The 20,539-nt window shown below is 44.5% G+C and overlaps 1 protein-coding gene across 1 annotated transcript; it reads left to right on the top strand.

Moving 5' to 3' along the window:
* The first annotated feature begins 848 nt into the window (after window positions 1-848).
* Window positions 849-19,796, top strand: LOC104047917 (serpin B6). Its single transcript, XM_064443486.1, has 8 exons — window positions 849-1,002; window positions 11,252-11,372; window positions 12,107-12,284; window positions 13,312-13,449; window positions 14,528-14,645; window positions 14,888-15,030; window positions 17,032-17,199; window positions 18,156-19,796. The coding sequence occupies exons 3-8, from the start codon at window positions 12,117-12,119 to the stop codon at window positions 18,558-18,560; spliced, it is 1,140 nt and encodes a 379-aa protein (XP_064299556.1). The 5' UTR covers window positions 849-1,002; window positions 11,252-11,372; window positions 12,107-12,116; the 3' UTR covers window positions 18,561-19,796.
* Window positions 19,797-20,539: the final 743 nt, after the last annotated feature.

Consider the following 20,539-nt stretch of genomic DNA (forward strand, 5'->3'; position numbering starts at 1 on the left):
GTTGCAATCTCTCCCTGCTGCCAGAATTACTTTCCCCCCCAGTTACTATGACTCTTGCCAGTTCATTGTTTCATGGTTGTGTCATCCCTGTTACCTGCCCATGAAGTTTCTCAGCCAGTGAACCTTGAATTCCTTTCACAAGTTGGCTCATTGAGTCATTTGTATTTCTCAGGATGTGGGTTTCGGTTAATAATGGCTCAAGCTGCAAGTTTAACCCTTTAGTTATTTACAACACTAACGCAGGCCCTCTTCTCACCCTCACGACTAGAGCTCCTGTTTCAGACACGGTCTTAGCACTTACTGCCGCAGCACAGCAGTCAGACCCTGCTTCTATTTTGCCCTTGATTAGGACCTTGCATTACAAATTGAGGGAGACCCTCCCTACCCAAGGCCTGTGGCCATTCTCTTGCCTTCCTTCTACATCTCAGCTCAAAGTCTTCATCAGCTCCCAACCTCACCTCAGTTGGTTTCACACGTCACTCTACTGATTCCTTAAAAACAAACAAACAAACAAAAAATTAAAAATACACTTCTGTGTGGGCTACTTGCCTCACTCAGACCCTCAGGTACATGAGGAGGGGACAAGCCCACACGGTCTCCGACTAGAGCAACACCTCACTTTCATTCAAAACAACCCTCACTTCAAAAACAATTATTAATAATAATTATTTCTTCTCATTATTTATTATTAACCCATCTTGGAGTGGTGGTGTTTTATGTCAGCGCTGCCATGAGCCGGCAACAGAGTCGGAAAATCACCGGCTGCGGCAACGCCCGCACTAAAGGGGGGAGTGAGAAGGGCTGCAAGAGCTCTCCGCGGTGGGGGCTGCGGCCATTTTACCCGCCGAACTGCAGCGCACCGCCGCCGTGACGGCTAAATGGCCGTTGCTGCGGAGGAGAAGCGTGTCAGGCGCCGGCTAACGCCCGGGGCGCGGCTACCGAGGGGCCGAGCTTCCGCCGCAAAGCGTTTACGGGAAGGGACCCGGGAGGCTGCGGGCGGAGGTGAGTGCGGAGCATTCACTGTCCTGTAATGTCATTTTTTACAGGAAACATGCGGGGCGGGGGGAGGAGGTGGTGGTCGTTATGTTGGTTTTGGTTTTTTTTTGTATTTTTTAAAAGAATGAGGGACTGTATGGCGTTGCTGTTACTATTATTGTTTTTCTCTTTCGTGACGTGATTTCTCCTTGTCAGGTGGAGTCGCAGCGGTGTGTAGGTAATGCTTTTCACGTGTAAGAGTGACGGGGGCACCGTGGAAACGTTGAGTTTTAACGTGTTTTATGGTGCTGTTATATTCTTCTTGGATTAAGTGGAATAACGCAGGAGTTAGTAGCAGTTAAGAAGGGATCACAGTTAGAAGTGGAAACTAACACCTGAGAATTTTAGAATATTCAAGGTAGTAAATAATGCTTAGGCTAGATGAGAGGGTAGTAGCAATGCATGCCTCACTAATGAGTACCTGCTCAGAAGAATACAAATTAGTAGTACTTCAAGGACTGACAATAGAAACACCCCCCTACAAAGAAAGGGGTGAAGGGAGGGCCACAAGTCAGCCAGCGGTGATAAAAGGGAACATCTTGCCCCAGAAGGTGCTTAAAAAATGAACAATTGCTGAAACACAGGAACTGCGGGGAAAGGTAATTCTGGCAGGGGGGAGATTGTCCCTCAGTTGAGTCGATGGTCGCAAAAGGACTAACACACACACACACACCCCCCCGCTGCTCCTTTTGCAAATGTGCAGTGAATTACAGTCACACTGTAGGTTTAAATTTAAGCGAAGGAAGTACAGGCCGACGGAAGAAGAGGATACTCAGTGCAATGAATATGTGTTAGATAGGGGTGGTGTGTTAACTTCCACGTTGTCGTGGTTTAGCCCCAGTCAGCATCTAAGCACCATGCAGCCACTCGCTCGCTCTCCCACCCCTGTGGGATGGGGGAGAGAACCGGAAGAGCAAAAATAAGAAAATACAAACTCGTGGGTTGAGATGAGAACAGTTTAAGAACTAAAATAAAACAGTGGTAATAATAATACTTATATAATGAAAAGGAAAATAGAGAGAGATATGAAACCTCAGGAGGAGGGAAAAAAGCCCAAACAAGTGATGCAACTGCTCACCACCCACCAACCGATGCCTCCGGTTCCTGAGCTGTGATTGCTGCTTCCCCCAGCCAACTTCCTGCAGTTCATGACGTCATATGATAAGGAATATCCCTTTGGTCAGTTTGGAACAGCTGTCTTGCCTGTGGCCCCTCCCCTCATGGCTTCTTGTGCCCCTGGCAGAGCATGGGAAGCTGGAAAAGGCCTTGACTAGTACAACCACTACCCAGGAACAACTAAAACATCAGTGTGGTATCAGTATTATTCTCATACTAAGTCCAAAACACAGCACTATATCAGCTACAGTGAAGAAAATTATCCTAGCTAAAACCATGACACACTTACAAATGTGAAAAAGGAATTATAGTAGGTGCTCATCCATGCACCCAGCACTGAATAAAATAATGCCTGCTCTTTACTACGTCCAGTGTTAAGGAGTTTTATTCCTGGTTGTTGGTGACAGTGCCAATTCCAGTGCAGGATGGAGGAGGGTCTTTTCACTCCTTTTGTGTTCCCTGGGAGTGCCAAACCCTTGGCTCCTTTTGCCTGTCCTGGTATCAGGACAGTGGCAGATCTTTGGGGCTCCTCCCTGTCCCTCTACACTTCTGCTGAGGCAGACGGGGCTGAGAGCTGGTGGTAGCAGGCAGTCACAGGGTTCTGGCATCCCCTGTGTCCCACCACCTGCCCTTAGAGAGGTGTGAAGTGGGGAGCCATGACCTGGAGCTGTCAGAGATCTTGCCCTACAAGTGTTTTAACATCGTGCCCCACTCCAAATTCTAAATGATGCCACTTCCCTCCAGAATGCATGCTTTGGTTCAGGAGATGGGAAAAGGGATGTCTGTGCCACAGACACAGCTTCCTCCGTGGAGATGGACACTGCCTGACGTCTACCCTGAGTTCCCTCTCTGGCTGTGTTTGAAACGGGCTCTTCTGAGACAGCTGTGGCAAGGTGGGGAGGCATTCACATATACCAGGCACTAATCCATGGCAGTCTTGTTGGGAGCAGGTGGAAAGCTGCCTGGCAGTGAAGGACCTGGGGGTGTTGCTTGACAGACGGCTAATTATGAGCCAGCAGTGTGCCCAGGTGGCCAAGAACATCCTGGCTTGTATCAGGAACAGTGTGGCCAGCAGGATGAGGGAGGTGATCCTGCCCCTGTACTTGGCACCGGTGAGGCGACACCTCGAGTCCTGTGTTCAGTTTTGGGCCCCTCACTACAAGAAGGCCATTGAGGTGCTGGAGCGTGTCCAGAGAAGGGCAGCAAAGCTGGTGAAGGGTCTGGAGAACAAGTCCTATAAAGAGCAGCTGAGGGAACAGGGGTTGTTTAGCCTGGAGAAGAGGAGGCTGAGGGGAGACTTTATTGCTCTCTAGAACTACCTGAAAGGAGGTTGTAGTGAGGTGGGTGTTGGTCTCTTCTCCCAAGTTACTAGTGACAGTGTTTTCCCAAAAAGTGGGTTCATTCACCCGGACTGCAAAACACCAAATTGCACACAGAGCCGAGGTATTTTATTAATTTCATTGTTGTGCAGAGATGGGTGCTAGGTGGTAACTCCACAAAGGTAGCACCCCACACTGAGAAGCTACAAGGTATTTATACAGTAAAATGTGTCAGTAACAGCTAATATTCATGCCCCCCCAGCTGATAATTGGTATAGCCACAGTCAGCAGCCAAGCACCACGCAGCTGCTTGCTCACTCCCCCATCAGTGGGATGTGGGAGAGAATCAGAAGACTAAAAGTGAGAAAACTCATGGGTTGAGGTAAAGACAGTTTAATAAGGATAGCAAAAGCCGTGCGTGCAAGCAAAGCAAAACAAGGAATTTATTCACTACTTCCCGTGGGTAGGCAGATGTTCAGCCATCTCTAGGAAAGCAGGGCTCCATCATGCCTAATGGCTACTTGGGAAGACAAACACCATTGCTCCAAATGCCCCCCTCCCCCCCTTCTTCTTCCCTCAGCTTTATATACTGAGCATGACATCATATGGTATGGGATTATCCCTTTGTCAGTTGGGCTCAGCTGTCCCGGCTGTGTCCTCTCCCAGCTGCTTCTGCACCTGGCAGAACATGGAGAGCTGATAAAGACCTCACGTAGTGTAAGCATGTCTTAGCAACAACTAAAACATCTCCACATTATCAACACTGTTTCCAGCACAAATCCAAAACATAGTCCCATACTAGCTACTACGAAGAAAATTAACTCTATCCCAGCTGAAGCCAGGACACTTTATTTCTCACTTCATCTTAAAGGTACAGCTCTCTTTAAATTTACCACACATGCTCAGAGAGTAAGGGGCTTATTTGAGTAGGGGTCTTTCTGGCCTACAGGCACAATTTTTAATACTATGATGAGGATAGTTCACCTAAAGGACACTTAGTTTTAGTTCTTATCAATATCCAAATTAGTTGTTCTCCTTGACTATATACTTTGTCACCCAGTTTTCAATGTCTTCTGAGGTGGGATATTCCCTTCTATCAGTCTGTCAGTTCTTCAAGGATATAGTCATAAAACAAATGCTAATGCTTCCCTATCTTTCAGCTCCCTCTCTGCCCACCAGATTACGTTTTGCCAAGCTCCCATGGTTCATGGTTATAAGAAGAAATTCCATTTTTTTCTGGATATCAGTAGGATGAGAGGAAATGTCCTCAAGTTGCATCAGAAGACATTGTATTGTATATTAGGAAAAATTCCTTTGCTGGAAGAGTGGTTGGGCATTGGAACAGGCTGCCCAGAGAGGTGGTGGAGTCACCATCCCTGGAGGCGTTAAAAAAAAAATGTGCAGACATGGCACTTCAGGGCATGGTTTAGGAGGCATGGGGGTGTTGGGTTGGCAGTTGTGTTACCTGTAATTTAAAATAACTTCCGAAACACACGAAGTATGTTTAGAAAGGAGATGTTTTATTCTGTGCAGGATGCAAGGTGGAATATTTCCACAAATCAAACACACCTACTGGAGTTCATTTTGACATTTATACATGACAGTTAACACACCATGTCTGTCTCATACATAACCATTGACCTGACTGAGCATCTTCTTCTTCCATTGCTCTGTATCTTTTCTGCTTAGTTTTAAAGCTACAGTATGATTTTAATTCACTGCACATGCTCAAAAGGAGTGGGGGAGGCTAGTCCTTTCATCCCTCAGTTGAGTCGGTGGTCACAATTTCTCCCTGCTGGAATTACCTGTCCCCCAGTTACTGTGTTTCAAGCCTTCTGGGGCAAGATGTTCCCTTTTATCACTGGTGACTTCACATCTGTGGCCTTCCCTTCATCCCCTTCTTTGTAGCAGGATGTTTTCATTGTCAATCTTTGAAGTTCTACTGATTTGTATTCTTTTGAGGAGGTTCTTTCTAAGGAGGCATTCATTGCTAATACCCTCCTGTCTGACCTGCACTATTCCATTTCATCCCAGAAGAATATACACGTTTGAGGCAACAGTTGGACTTGATGATCTTCAAGGTCTTTTCCAACCTTAATGATTCTATGATGTGTCTCTTGGGCCGCAGGCTGGAGGACAGCTGTACCCTTTTGTGGCCAGGTTTCCCCATGCAAAACATAGTTGGGAGAGACACTGCAGTGTGTATCCGCTGTTTAGTCAAGATACATCCTTTTTGTCCATAAACACTGTTCATAAAGACTGTCCTAAAGCTTAGGTGTCTACTGCTGAGAATATCAATCAACAAGGGACACAGTGACGGTAACGGTAAGTGCTGCCACTGAGTACCTGTTGACAAGGAAAAGGGGGTTCCCAGAGCCAGGGGAATCCTTGGATGTGGAGAGACCCCACAGGAGCTGGTAGATCCTGTGGGTGGGGCTGACGCAGCGGGGTAGTGGCTAGGAGCAACCGCAGGAAATTTAAACGGCCCGAAGGAGCACAAGCGACCAGGGGCGCCTTGACCCAGGACTGGCAAACAGGGTGTGGTGCGGCAGTTTGCACAGGCAGGATGTGCAGAGAGGGCTCTGCCACTTCAAGCAGAAGCCGCGGTCCACTTACAAGGAGCTGAGAACAGCAGGAGCCATGGTATTCACCCAGCAAAGTGCTGTGCCCTCAGTGTCTCTCGCAGCCCTTCCAGCTGCAAGAACTGACGCAGCCACCCAAACAGCGCCTTCAAGGCAGCATGCAGCTTTCCAGGTCTGCGCTGCAGGGTGTGCCTGAGTATCAGGCCAGTATCTGATGACAGCAGTGAGCTCACCTGTGGGAAGTGAACCCAGGTAAAGGAGCGGCTCAGCCTGGTGACAGAGCTTTGGGAGGAGGTGTCCAGGCTGAGAAGTATCAGGGAATCAGAGAAGGAGATCAACTGGTAGAATAGTACTCTACCATCCCTCCCTCTCAGAGGGACCAGCACCAGCCAACCATGGCACAAGCGACAAAGGATCCCCTACCCCTCCACCACCAGACAGAAGGAGGTAACCCAAGAGATGGGGGACAATGGAAGCAGGTTCCTGCCCAGGGCAGCAGGTGAATCCACTCTTGGTCTGCCTTACCTTACATGGTGCCCGTACACAATAGGTATGAGGCCCTGGAATTTGAAGGGCAGACAACTGATGATGTGGCTGAAGTTTCTTCTGGGATGGAGTGGTTGCTTAGGCAGCCCAACCCCTGCATCCCAACCAGTCATGTTAAGAAAGAAAGAAGGGTAGTTTTCATAGGTGACTCCGTATTGAGGGGTACGGATGGTCTGATATGCGGACCAGACCCAACCCACAGGGAAGTCTGCTGCCTCCCTGGGGCCAGGGTAGGAACTAGGAAACTGTCACTAGGAAACTCCCTGGTTTGGTGAGCTCCTCAGAATATTACCCGCTATTGGTTCTCCATGTTGCCAGAGAAGAGGTAGCAAAGAGAAGTCCAAAGGCTATCAAAAAGTATTTCAGAGCCTTGGAGCGGATGGTTGAAGGATCAGGTGCTCAAGCAGTATTTTCCTCAATCCTCTCAGCAGTAGGGAAGAATATTGAATGGAACAGGCAGGTCGAGCTGATCAACATGTGGCTCCAAGGCTGGTGTCATCAGCGGAACTTTGGCTTTTTCAATCACAGGATGGTCTGTTCATCACCAGTTCTGCTGACATCTGGTGGGATGCAACTTTCTCAAAAGGGGAAAAGGGTTTTTGTTCAGGAGCTAGCAGGGCTGATTGACAGAGCTTTAAACTAGATTGGAAGGGGGAAAGGGGCAATACCAAGCTAGTCAGTGATGGCAATGGGTAGACGCGCCAAAGTTTGAGGAGCTGCATGCTAGTGAGACTATTCAGGCTACTACACATGGCGATGGGCACAATGAGCCGCACTTGAGGTGTTTTTACATAAATGCGTGCAGCATGAGGAACAAGCAAGAGGAGCTGGAAGCCTTGGCCCAGTCCAAGAGATATGACATTATTAGCAAAGTGAAACCTGGTGGGATGAGTCCTGTGACTGGTGCGCCATAATGAATGGTTACAAGCTCTTCAGGAGGGATAGGCAGGGCAGGCGAGGCAGAGGGGTAGCATTGTATGTAGTGGAGGAGCTGGAACGCATGCAGCTTGCAGTTGGCAATGGCACAGTTGAGAGCCTCTAGGTAAGGATTAAGGGACAGGCAAAGTGGATGTTGTTGTCAAAGTCTACTATATGCCACCCAGCCAGGAGAATGGCACTGATGAGTTATTCTTCAAGGAACTAAGGGATGCCTCTAAGTCATCAGCTCTTGTCCTTATGGGGTACTTCAACTTGCCAGATGTCAACTGGGAATACCATGCAGCTGAGACAAACAGGTCCAGAAGGTTCCTAAACCATATAGACAACAACTTCTTGGTACAGGTACCAAGGGAACCGACCAGGAAAGGTCCCTTCCTCGATTTGTAGCTTATTAACAGAGAGGGTCTCATGGGTGATGTGGATATCGGTGGCCGCCTTGGCCATGGTGACCACGAAGCAGTCAAGTTCTATGGTGACAGGAGGAAAACTGACAGCCAGAGCTCAACTCTGGATATGAGGAGAGCAGACTTAAGGTTGCTCAGGGAACTGCTTAGTAAGGTCCCCTGGGGAGGAAGCTTTCGAAGGTGCTGAGGTCCATCAGTGCTGGTCACTTTTTAAGTACTACCTCCTAAGAGCACAGGAGCACACAATTCCAAAGTGTAGGTAGTCAAGCAGGCAAGGCATAAGGCTGGCTTGGCTGACCAGGGACCTTCTAGAAATAAGGAGAAAAAAGAAAATATATGGCCAGTGTAAGCAAGGTCAGGTGACATGGGAGGACTATAGTGATGCTGTTCGGCACTGCAGGGAGGAAATACGTGTGGCCAAAGCTCAATTACAGTTGAAACTGGTCAGTACCATGAGTGACAATAAGAAGGGCTTTTTAAAATACATTAATGGCAAAGGCAAGCCAGAAACAACATTGGCCTGTTGCTTGATGAGAATGCTCACCTTGCAAACAGGGACATTGACAAGGCAGAGATGTTTAATGCTTTCTTCGCCGTGGTCTTCAGCGTTGATGGTGGGAATCAGTGGGCTAGAGAACCATGACTGTGGGAACAATAAACTCCCAATCAACCTGGAGCTTGTGCAGGACTTGCTGCTAGATCTCTATAAGTTGATGGGGCCTAATGGGATTCATCTGAGGATACTTAAAGAGCTGGCTGATGTCATAGTAAGACCTCTCTCAATGGTTTTTCAATGTTCTTGGGAATCTGGAGAGGTCCCAGTTGACTGGAAGCTGGCAAATGTTGTCCCAATCTTCAAGAATGGCAACAGGGATGACCCCAGTAACTATAGGCCTGTCACTCTCACTTCCGTGCCTGGTAAAATTATGAAGATGATTATTCTGGAAGTTATTGAAAAACATCTGAAAGACAATGCAGTCATTGGTCCTAGCCTGCACAGGTTCATGAGGGGAAAGTCCTGCTTAACAAACTTAATTTCCTTCTACGACAAGGTTACCCACCTAGTTAACCAAGGGAAGCCAGTCGATGTAATCGTTTGGGATTTCAGTAAAGCTTTCGATACTGTCTCTTGCAGTATCCTCCTGGACAAACTGTCCAGCACGCAGCTGGATAAACATGTAATGGGTGTGCAATTGGCTGATGGGTCAGGCTCAGAGGGTTATAGTAAATGGGTTACATTGGGCTGGCGGCCAGTCACTAGCAGGGTTCCACAGGGCTTCATCTTAGGGCCAGTACTCTAATCTCTCCATAAATTAATTGGATGCAGAACTGGAAGGAATGCTAATTAAATTTGCTGAAGGCACAAAATTGGGAGGAGCTGTTGACACTCTCCAGGGCAGAGAGGCCCTGCAGAGAGATCTAGACAAACCAGAGAGCTGGGCAATAACCAACCATGTGAAGTCTAGCAAGGCCAAGTGCCAGATTTTGCACCTAGGGCACAGCAACCCCAGATGTACATACAGACAAGGGAACGAGAGGCTGGAGAGCAGCTCCACAGAGAGGGACCTGGGGGTTCTGGTTGACGGTGAGTTGAACATGAACCAACAGTGTCCCGGGGTGCATCAAGCACTGTATTGCTAGCTGGTCGAGGGAGGTGATTGTCTCACTCTATTCCGCGCTGGTGCAGCTTCACCTTGAGTACTGAGAGCTACTAGAGAGTGTCCAGAGAAGGGCCACAAAGTTGGTGAAGGGTTTAGAGGGGAAACCATATAAGGAGCAGCTAAAATCACGTGGTTTGTTCAGCCTGGAGGAGGAGACTAAAGGGAGACCTCACTGCGGTCTACAGCTTCCTCACAAGGGGCAGGTGCTGATCTCTTCTTTCTGGTGACCAATGACAGGACCCGAGGGAATGGCAGGAAGATGTGCCAGAGGACGTTTAGGTTGGATATTAGGAGAAGGTTCTTTCACCAGAGGGCGGTGGAGCACTGGAACAGGCTCCCCAGGGAGGTAGTCATGGTGTCAAGCCTGATGATATTCAGGAAGTACTTGGACAACGTCCTTGGACACATGGCGTGAATTTTGGGGATGTCCTGTGCAGGGACAGGAGCTGGAATCAGAATCACAGAATCATAGAATGTCCTGAGTTGGAAGGGACCCACAAGGATTGTTGAGTCCAACTCCTTTCCCTGCACAGGACAACCTGACCTGACGATCTTTGCGGGTCTGTTCCAACTCAGGACATTCTGTGATTCTATGACATGCATCAGATTCATTATGGTAGGAATACACAGGGTCAGGGCATCCAGAAACAACCTCAAGTGCATCACCAATGACCTGCAGAGCGCGTGGGGAGACCAGAGTGAGGAATGAGTTGCTGTGGGCAAACCCCCTGATCACTGAGGATTTTGCAGCTAACAGGTTACAATTAACTGACAAATGTGCTTGTATTGTATGGTTTTCGTTTCTTAAAGCACAGTCATTCTGTATTGTCTCTAAAACTGCTCTGATGAGAAGAGTATCAGTAGTTACATTGCTGTTCATGAGCTGCAGAGAAACCATGGATAACTGTAGAGATACAACTCCTAGCCTTGTGTCCTACCTATTGAAATATTACTTACAATTTGGTTAGATGCACTGATTTTCAGGTAGGCAAACAGTGTGAGCTGCGTCCTTTTGTCTGTAAATTTTTGTCTGTCATGGAAGCCCTAGAGAAACTTTCTAGATAGTACTGCTTGCTGCTGTCATTGTTTCTGTGTGTTTTGACCAAGTCAAAAACCCCTTCTTGCTAGCAATTTGACAGTTTTCAGGACAGTAGGAAATTTCTGGTCTTCGTTGTAACCAACACGAACTAAAAATACTAAGTGCCTTCTACTTATGCTGCAAAGTACACGCAGTTAAATTACTTGTTTCAGACAGGAGGATTGTTTCCATCCAAGCTTGCCTTTTTTTTTTTCTTCTTTCAGTTATGGGAGAAGAGAAACAGGAGAAAAGTTACTCCTGTTTATTGCAAAGCTACTACGAGAAATTTTCTTAGGTGGGAAATCATGGATATAGAAACTTGTTCTACCTATTTGTTTGAGATAATGAATTAATAATATGAACTAAGCCTTGGTTTTGTATTTTGTAGCAACATATTTTTTGTTTTATTATTTTATTGATTTTTTATTGTGTGTGTTTCTATGTGTAGACAATAAAATGGAGATGAAATGGACTTTGATATTTCTTGGTTCTACAGCAGGAAATTGCAGTAATCTGTCGTGCTGACCAAATATCTTTTTTTTTTTCCTTCCTTTCTTTCTTAATCGCATAGGTCAAGTCATTCTGCTGAATTCTACCAGGCTGGCTGTTGGGTTTAAAACACAACGGTGCACACGTTCAAGTAAGGTGAAGGTGCTACTGAGGGTAGGTGCTACTGAAGATACATAGAGAAGGTAAGAGTTTAATATTCTGTCATTCTGATGCCTTTTTGCTCTGGCTTTGCTATAAAGGCAAATAATTGTCTTTGTGAAGTCAAAAAAGATTTGTTTTAATAAATCCTAAACACAATACTGTTGCATGTGATAATCTGAAAAGATGTAATATTATTTACCAAGTGAAGAGTCTAATGACACCAGTGGGACTTGCTGTCTCTGTTACAGGTATGGGATTGAAATAGGAAAGCAAAGAATATATCTCTGTCATGGCTTGGGGGCAGGCAGCATTGGTCTGCAGTTGTGTTGTTTGTTTGTTTTTATTCGCTACCCCCCCGCCCGGGTTTCACCCCTCTTTCTCTCTCTCATTATTTTCCTTTTCATTATATAATTGTTATTATTATTAGTTTTATTTTAATTATTAAACTGTTCTTCTCTCAACCCAGGAGCTTTCTTTTCCTCTTCCGAATCAATCCCCCATCCCACTGGGCTGGAGGGAGTGAGCAAGCAGCTGGATGGTGCTTAGTTGCTGGCTGGGCCTAAACCATGACAATCCTTAAAATGGCTCAGGTGCCTAGTGTGGGATTTCAGGTGCTTGTTCCACCAAATCAGTTTTTCAGCAAGTTGCTAGTTTTCCAGCCTGATTATGATACTTGCTGCATAGTTCATATTATGAAATATAAAAGACAGAGATAACGTACCAGTTTGTATTCAAATAAATTTGAGCTATTCTTGTTTTGTGTTGTATCTCCCAGGCTCTGAACCATGGATAGCCTTTGTGCAGCAAATACCACTTTTGCACTTGACCTCCTAAGAAAGCTGTGTGAGGACAAAAGCCGTCAGAATCTATTCTTTTCTCCTTTTAGTATTTCTTCTGCTTTGTCTATGATTTTGCTGGGTTCAAAGAGTAACACTGAAGCCCAAATAGCAAAGGTATGTCTAAATAAACTTAGTGTATTGAATTTGGGACCATAGGAACAAAAAATCTGTATTATGTCTGTGACCGGCACTTATGCTAAACTATTATTGTCATTCTGGTCTCAGAGGGCAGAGGTCTTCCTTTGGTATGTATGTAAGCAGTACTTGCTTTTATAGGTGGAGCTTCCTTCGATATGGAATTAAGAGGTTCCTGGTTTTGGTTGTGTGGGGTTTTTTGTGCCTTTTGGAGGGATATTCCTTCAATATGTCATTGAGGTACCTAGGATTTTGTTTGTAGGTTTGATAAATCTCTAGCTACATAAAATATTTTCTTCTTTCTTCTCTGCCTTCTTTGGGCTTAATATCAGACTACACGTATTTTGAAAATGTAGCCAGGTACATTAAAAAATAAATAAAAAATTCACCCTGTGTGCATGTCAAAATGGTAGCTGCACCTTGGTTTGTTGTTTTTTTTTTTTAACTTGCTCAGGTGGCAGATACCGCTTGGCATATTTTTTACGTATGCAGTTGACAGTATTAAATCCATAATCAGTCATTCTTGCTATGTTTGCCTGTGTTGCATAGCGGAAGAGGAGTATAAACACATATTTAGTTTTCATTTAAATCTAGAAAAGTTTCTCCAAAATTATATTATTGTCATACTTGGAGATACCCAAAATGTACCTGGGCATAGTTCTGGGCCACCAACTGTAGATGGCCCTGCGTGAGCAGGTAGGTGGTACCAGATGACCTCCAGAGGACCCTTCCCACTGCAACCCTTCTGTGATCCTCTAATGCTTGGCTTGAGTGAAGGAAACTAAATACTGCTGACTCTTCTGCACCCTAATTTATTACTCACACAGTGTCTGACTGGGTGCATCATATGCGACTTGAATAATAAGCTCCAAATGGGAGGTGCGATGAAAAATCTTCTGGCTTCAAGTCACAGTTTTTAAACCCAAAAGTCATTAAAAAAAAAATCGTGCTGAAGCAGTGTGTTTAGAGAAGGCATAGCCCCCGCTGAGGATGTGTCTTTCTACAGGTACTTTCTCTGAAAAAAGCTGACGATGCTCACAATGGGTATCAGTTACTTCACTCTGAAATTAATGATCCAAACACCAAATATATACTGAGAACAGCTAACCGACTTTACGGAGAAAAGACATTTGAGTTTCTCTCAGTAAGTAACCATTAAATTTATGGGGGGTTTTAGTATCATCTACTTGTTACTGATTTCCTTTGGAGGCCAAAGGCAGGCTTTGGGGTTTACTTTCAAAATTTTCTAGGCTGAGACTTTACAATGTGATAGATTATGCCAACGCTTGGTATCTGACCTTGGTGGAGAAGCTCCTTTTAGCCTGTGATCTGAATGCACAACTGGTGCAAAGCACTACAAAACCCATCAGACACTAAATCTTCGGGGTTCTGTGATACATTTATATTTTTGTCTGTGGGACAAATGGTTGATGTAACTGCTTTCCCTTGATCATGTGTAAATGTGATAAAAAGATAATTGCTAGTTGCTCTTCAGCATGGGCAGTAGTTTGTAGCTTTGCTCTGTTACATAAGTGATTCAGAGAACATACTGAGACGAGTATGTGACTTTTAAGATTTTCCTTATCAGAAGATCTAAATAGGGTAATGGGTATTGCGTTACAGATGTTCCTTTAGATGCTTCCCTAGAAGCAAGATGTAAGGTGCTTTTTTTTTTCCTTCCCCTGGGAGTGACTTTCAGTGAATCTTTTCATGAGGAATGCTAGTGTTTCATTTGTCTAGTAGATAATAATTACATGGATTGTACTCTAAAACTTAGAATCTGTGTACTAAAGATCTAATTATGTTAAATGAGAGAAAAGGAATGTTTATTCAGACATAAGAAAAATCACTTTTCCCTCTGAACTAAAGGTTTTCTGTTCATCTGGGAAGTTTAACAATGAAATTTATGTAGAGAGAAGCTTACAAAATTGTATGCTCTATCACTGAAGCAAAAAACCCTGAAAACTAACCACATCACTTCTCAGTTATGTAGAACTTTCTAGCATAGTAAACAAGCCATTTGACTTAACATGCAGCGGACAATTCCTAGTTCAAATAGGTGCTATAAAACCTGATAGGAATGTGTCAGACAAAACTTTAATGGCTCTATATGAAGCTGGGGGAGGAAAGTGGGCACATTTTCTTGGTGCATTTAAGAAACATCTGTGGCTGAAGGAGAGCAAAATATATTGCTGAAAAGCTGTTCAGAATATCCATGTTAGTCATTTATAGAGTCAAGTCAGAAGTTCTACCATGCTGGACTAGAAAAGACTGACTTCATGCATGCTTGGGAGGATTCTAGAAAACAAATAAACGGCTGGGTAGAGGAAAAGACGGAAGGTGAGTGTTTTGCAGAATCCCCAGTTGTATTTAATGGCAGCTGGGGCTTGGGTAAACAGCTACTTCAAGATAGAATATTGTGAATTAAAAAAATCACAAACATTGAGCTCTTGCTCTGTTTGGTACATAATTCTCTTGTCTATTGTGTACTAATTACAGAGTAAATACTGTATTAGATAGTAATTAGATGCATGTCAAACTGTTAAAAATTGTTTGGCTTTTTTTTTCTGTGTACCATAAAGGTAAAATTCAGAACCTGTTGGCAGAGGGGATTCTTGATTCACTGACCAGACTTGTGCTGGTGAATGCCATCTATTTTAAAGGCAACTGGGAAAAGCAGTTCGACAAAGAGAGAACAGAAGAAATGCCATTTCAAATTAACAAGGTATGATATTCTAAAATGCTGGCAATACACTGTTACCCTGAAGTACTCTGAAATAAATAAATTTAATTCCGAAGGGAAAAAGAATCATTCAAGCAGGGTTACCTTGGGTAGGCTGTAAAATCCCTTATACCCCCTCCTGTTAATATGAACAGTTTCTGTTAAGTTTCATGTAATTACTTGAAACCTCAGTATAACAGTTAAGTATTTCTTTCATTCTGTCTGTTCTTCTTTCCTTTACTCTTCTTGTTTGAGAGAGGTAGCCCTCTATAAACCTGAAGTTTTAAGCTAGTTATTTTACAATCTGTCCAGTAGCAGAGATATTCTTTAACATCCCAGAAGCCCTTTCAGCATCCTGTGATATTATTTCTGTGCCTCGTGCACTTCTTGAACTGAATGGTGTTTACATGCTATGTGGCCTTTTCTTCACTTATAGAATCACAGAATCATTAAGGTTGGAAAAGGCCTCTAAGATCATCAACTCCAACCATCAACCCAACACCCCCATGCCTCCTGAACCATTCCCTGAAGTGCCATGTCTGCACATTTTTTGAACACCTCCAGGGATGGTGATTCCACCACCTCTCTGGGCAGCCTATTCCAATGCCTGACTACACTTTCAGTAACGAAAATTCTCCTAATATCCAAACTAAACCTCCCCTGATGCAGCGTGAGGCCATTTCCTCTCATCCTACCACTAGTAACTTGGGAGAAGAGACCAACGCCCACCTCACTACAACCTCCTTTCAGGTAGTTCTAGAGAGCAATAAAGTCTCCCCTCAGCCTCCTCTTCTCCAGGCTAAACAACCCCCATTCCCTCAGCTGCTCTTCATAGGACTTGTTCTCCAGACCCTTCACCAGCTTCGCTGTCCTTCTCTGGACACACTCCAGCACCTCAATGGCCTTCTTGTAGTGAGGGGCCCAAAACTGAACACAGGACTCGAGGTGCGGCCTCACCGGCGCCAAATACAGGGGCAGGATCACCTCCCTCATCCTGCTGGCCACACTGTTCCTGATACAAGCCAGGATGTTCTTGGCCACCTGGGCACACTGCTGGCTCATACTTAGCTGGCTGTCAAGTAACACCACCAGGTCCTTCTCCACTGGGCACCTTTCCAGCCACTCTTCCCCAAGCCTGTAGCATTGCGTGGCATTGTTGTGACCCAAGTGCAGGACCTGGCACTTGGCGTTGTTAAACGCTGTACAACAGACCTCAGCCCATCAATCCAGCCTGTCCAGATCCCTCTGCATCCCTGATCCATTATCCACCTTTTTATCCCATATCCATCCTTTTGCTGCTGCAAAATGTTTTCTGCCATATTCTCTGTGGGCATGGTTTCAATGGACTTTATTTTAAAATAAAAAAACTACTTGCACAGTTCTTATGAAGGTAAGGGAGAAAGCAATGAAACTCTCAACTGGAAAGGAAGAAATAATGGTGTAAACAATAGTAGCTGATGCTCCATGTGAAAATGGAATGTGAAAGCAGAGGATGAAATTGAGAAGAAAAATCTTTCCTCTCCTTACTGGCCATGTGACTTTTAAGAATTCTAAATACTCGCAGTTTCTTGGCGTTTTTAGTAAAATTTTGAAATATTTTAGTTCTTCTTTGTTATAGTAGTTGGTTACCCATGGACTGAAAATTGAAATACCTGCATTGAAATTATTTTGTATTCATTTAAAGCAAGGAACACAGGTCCTGCTTCCTAGCAGCTCTGTTTAGTGCTTGTCACTGGTTCCTAAGTGAGCAAATTTATGTGTCCTTGCCTCTTTGCCTTAAAGGAAACTTCACAGACACTTCTGCATTAGTAAATAAAAGTTACATCTCGGCTATCGTTACTTCTTCTGTCTTGCTTTGCAGAAGACAGTGGTGGGGTTGTACTCTGGTGTGTTCAGTTCTCTTCAGTCAAATTCTAAAAACCCATGAGTAACTGGGTGCCTGCTTCGTATTTTGAGACCAACATACTAGCTCGGTACTAACTGTTGACATCGCTTTATTTTTAGGAAGAGACCAAACCTGTGCAGATGATGTTCAAAAAAGACACCTTTAACATGACTTATATTGGGGACTTCCAGACTAAAATCCTTGAGCTTCCTTATGTTGGTAATGAACTCAGCATGATCATCCTGCTCCCCGATGCAATCCAGGATGGATCCACTGGCTTAGAAAGTGTAAGTTGTGGAGCTAAATGCAAAGATGGTCTGCTTCCTTCCAGGGAAGAGAGTTTGATGTTGCATATAGACCTTCAGTTCAGTTCCAAAGCTATTATGTCATTGGTGCTCAACACCAGCTGAAATCTCCCACACCTCTCTGCCCCAAAGTGATAGGCACGCATTGTGTCACTACTGGTCAAGCTGTGCACTGCCCCCTTAGCCAGAGGCTCTGGAAGAAGACCTGACCCTCCCCAGGAGCAGAGGTTAGCTGTGGTTATGGTGAAGGCATAATATAGTGAGCATCATATATGGTGAGAGGGGATCTGGGGGAGCTCTTGGGAAGTCCTGTAGCTCATCCTATAGATCTTCCATTCTGAACAGCTGGCAGATTCTCTGGCCCACCACCTGGAAACAGGCTCACAGGTAAGCATAGGATCTCTTCTGTTGTGGAGATATGATGCAAGTTCTGGCAATTTCATGCTCTGGACAGGGAATTTATTAATAAGGCTTTCTAACACTGACTGTGAAGGGTGCTCTGAGCAGAATTTTTCATCAGCCTCTCAACCTGAAGGAGGATCCTGTGGTTAAGAGACAGAAGAACTGGGTTCAGTTCCTTTGGGACCTTGTCATCAGTTGTTCTGTGCTTTTGCTTCCCATGTGTAAAAATTTTAAAAAAAGAAAACCAAAAGAAAAAAATACAAACAAAAAAACCCCAATCTAACATGTTTTATACAAGTAAACTTTACTTGGAAGGGGCTGATCTTACTGTGTCTACCAAGAAGCATATGAGACTGATCTCAGCTGGGGCCATAGTCTCTAGTGAGAAGTGTAATTTATACTTTTGGCTTCAGACCCTCTAAACCCTGGAAAAAGGGTGCATATTATGCATTATGTAAACAAACACAGTAATCACCACTTTTGGCTATATAAAACTGACTCAATCTTAATTATTTAACTTTCGGGTTTTTCTTTAGCTGGAAAGAGAACTTACGTATGAGAAGCTGATAGACTGGATCAATCCTGAAATGATGGACTGTACAGAGGTGAGGGTGTCTTTACCAAGATTTAAACTGGAAGAAGATTATGATCTGAAACCCCTTCTGAGCAGCATGGGAATGCCTGACGCATTTGACGTAGGGAAGGCAGACTTCTCAGGAATTTCAGCTGGCAGCGAGCTGGTGCTCTCTGAAGTAGTTCACAAGTCCTTTGTGGAAGTCAATGAAGAAGGCACTGAAGCGGCAGCTGCCACGGCAGGAGTGATGATGATGCGCTGTGCAATGATCGTTCCAGAATTCACTGCTGATCATCCCTTTCTCTTCTTCATTCGGCACAACAAAACTTCCAGCATTTTGTTTTGTGGCAGATTTTGCTCTCCCTAATAAAGAGATGCCTTGGCAGATGAGCCACCGTTGCACAATAACATTCTGTTTCTTTAGAATAGGGCTACTCTTTTTGCACTGATTGCCTCTTTCAGCTGTCCCTGAATGCACTTCTGTGGTCTTCATCTATCATGGTTTTGGCTGGGATAGAGTTAATTTACTTCACTGTAGCTGGTATAGTGCTGTGCTTTGGATTTAATATGAGAAAAATGTTGATAACACACTGATGCGTTAGTTGTTGCTAAGTAGTGCTTATGATATCCCAAAGAAAGCTGAATTTTCTTTTAAGTAATAACCATGACCCATGTGAGCTTGGCAAAACAGAATCTGGCGGGTGGAGAGAGCTGAAAGATAGGGAAGTGATTGTTTTATGACTATATCCTTGAAGAAGAACCAACAGACCGATAAAAGGGAACATCCCACCTCAGAAGACACCGAAAGCTGGTTGATAAAGTATAGTCAAGGAGGACAACTAATTGGGATGTTGACAAGAACTAAAACTAGATGTCCTTTAGGTGAACTATCTTCATTATAATACTAAAAATTGTGCCCATAGACCAGAAAGCCCCTTACTCGAATAAGCCCCTTACTCTCTGAGCATGCGTGGTAAATTTGAAGGGAACTGTACCTTTAAGGTGATGTGAGAAAGAAACTAACCAGTTATCAGCTGGGGGGGCATGAATATTAGCTGTCGCTGGCACATTTAACTGTATAAATACCTTGTAGCTTCTCAGTGTGGGGTGCTACCTTTATGGAGTTACCACCTAGCACCCATCTCTGCGCAAAAATGAAATGAATGAAATACATCTGTTGTGTGTGTAATTTGGTATTTTGCAGTCCGGGTGAATGAACCCACTTTTTGGGAAAATACTGTCACTAGTCAAGGCCTGTTCCAGGTTCCCATACTCTGCCGGGCGCACAAGAAGCCAGGAGGGGAGGAGGCACAGTGAGGACAGCTGATCCAGACTGGCCAGAGGGATATTCCTTATCATATGATGGCATGCCGGTATATTAACTGGGGGAAGTTGGCTGGGGGAGGCAGCAGTTGCAGCTTGGGGACTGGCAGTGTTGGTCAGCAGGCGGTGAGCGGTTGTATCACTTACTGTTCAGTTGGTTGTTTCCCCCTACCCAGGTTTACACCTTTCTCTCTCTCTCTTGTTATTTTCTTTTTCATTATAGTGTTGTTATGACTACTATTACTGTTTTATTTTAATTATTAAAATGTTCTTATCTCAACCCACAAGTTTTCTTACTTTTGCTCTTCCAGTGCTTATCCCTGTCCCACTGGGGTTGCAGGAGTGAGCGAGTGGCTGGGTGGTTGCAGGCTGGGGCTGAACCATGACAGTTCTTTTTAGTTCCCAACATGGGGCCCAAAGGGTTTGAGATAATAACAGTTGCTGGTCTCAGCATTGACCTATCTGTTCTCAATATTAGTTTATCCGATCTGCACCACGCTCTTGTTTTTGCAGTACATGTTAAAGATTGGTGTTGGTTTTCGTAGTTTGCTGTGCTCTGCAGTGACTAGAGATGTTTTGCTTAGGAGATTTGTCATTAAAACACTGGCCTCAAGCTTTATTGGGTATTTGGGTTTTGCTTTGAAGCCGTTACTGTGCTTTGGGTACCACCTCACAGAGACAATTAGCAATTATACCTCCTTATCTGAGAAGTTTTTTATGGAGAAAATAGAGAATGGCACCTTTGCTACATTCTTCTATGATGTGTCCTCCTTCATTACAACAACTTTTCAGTATCTTGAACATCCTTGGGTAGTTAAGATACATCTATTGGTATTGCTTGGGAATATTGTTTCAGTTTTGCTTAAGGTTAATAAGCAATTTAATAATATCATCCAGAGATCTGCCCCAAGTTACGGGTGTCTGGGCGTGTGGGATAGCATGGGCAAATGCCTAAGAAGGTGGACACCTCTAGTGTTTTGGGACTTCACCCCTGACCAAGTGCAGAATCCTGAAAAATAAGTA

This window comes from Phalacrocorax carbo, chromosome 2 (genome assembly GCF_963921805.1).
Source record: "Phalacrocorax carbo chromosome 2, bPhaCar2.1, whole genome shotgun sequence".
Taxonomy (NCBI): Eukaryota; Metazoa; Chordata; class Aves; order Suliformes; family Phalacrocoracidae; genus Phalacrocorax; species Phalacrocorax carbo.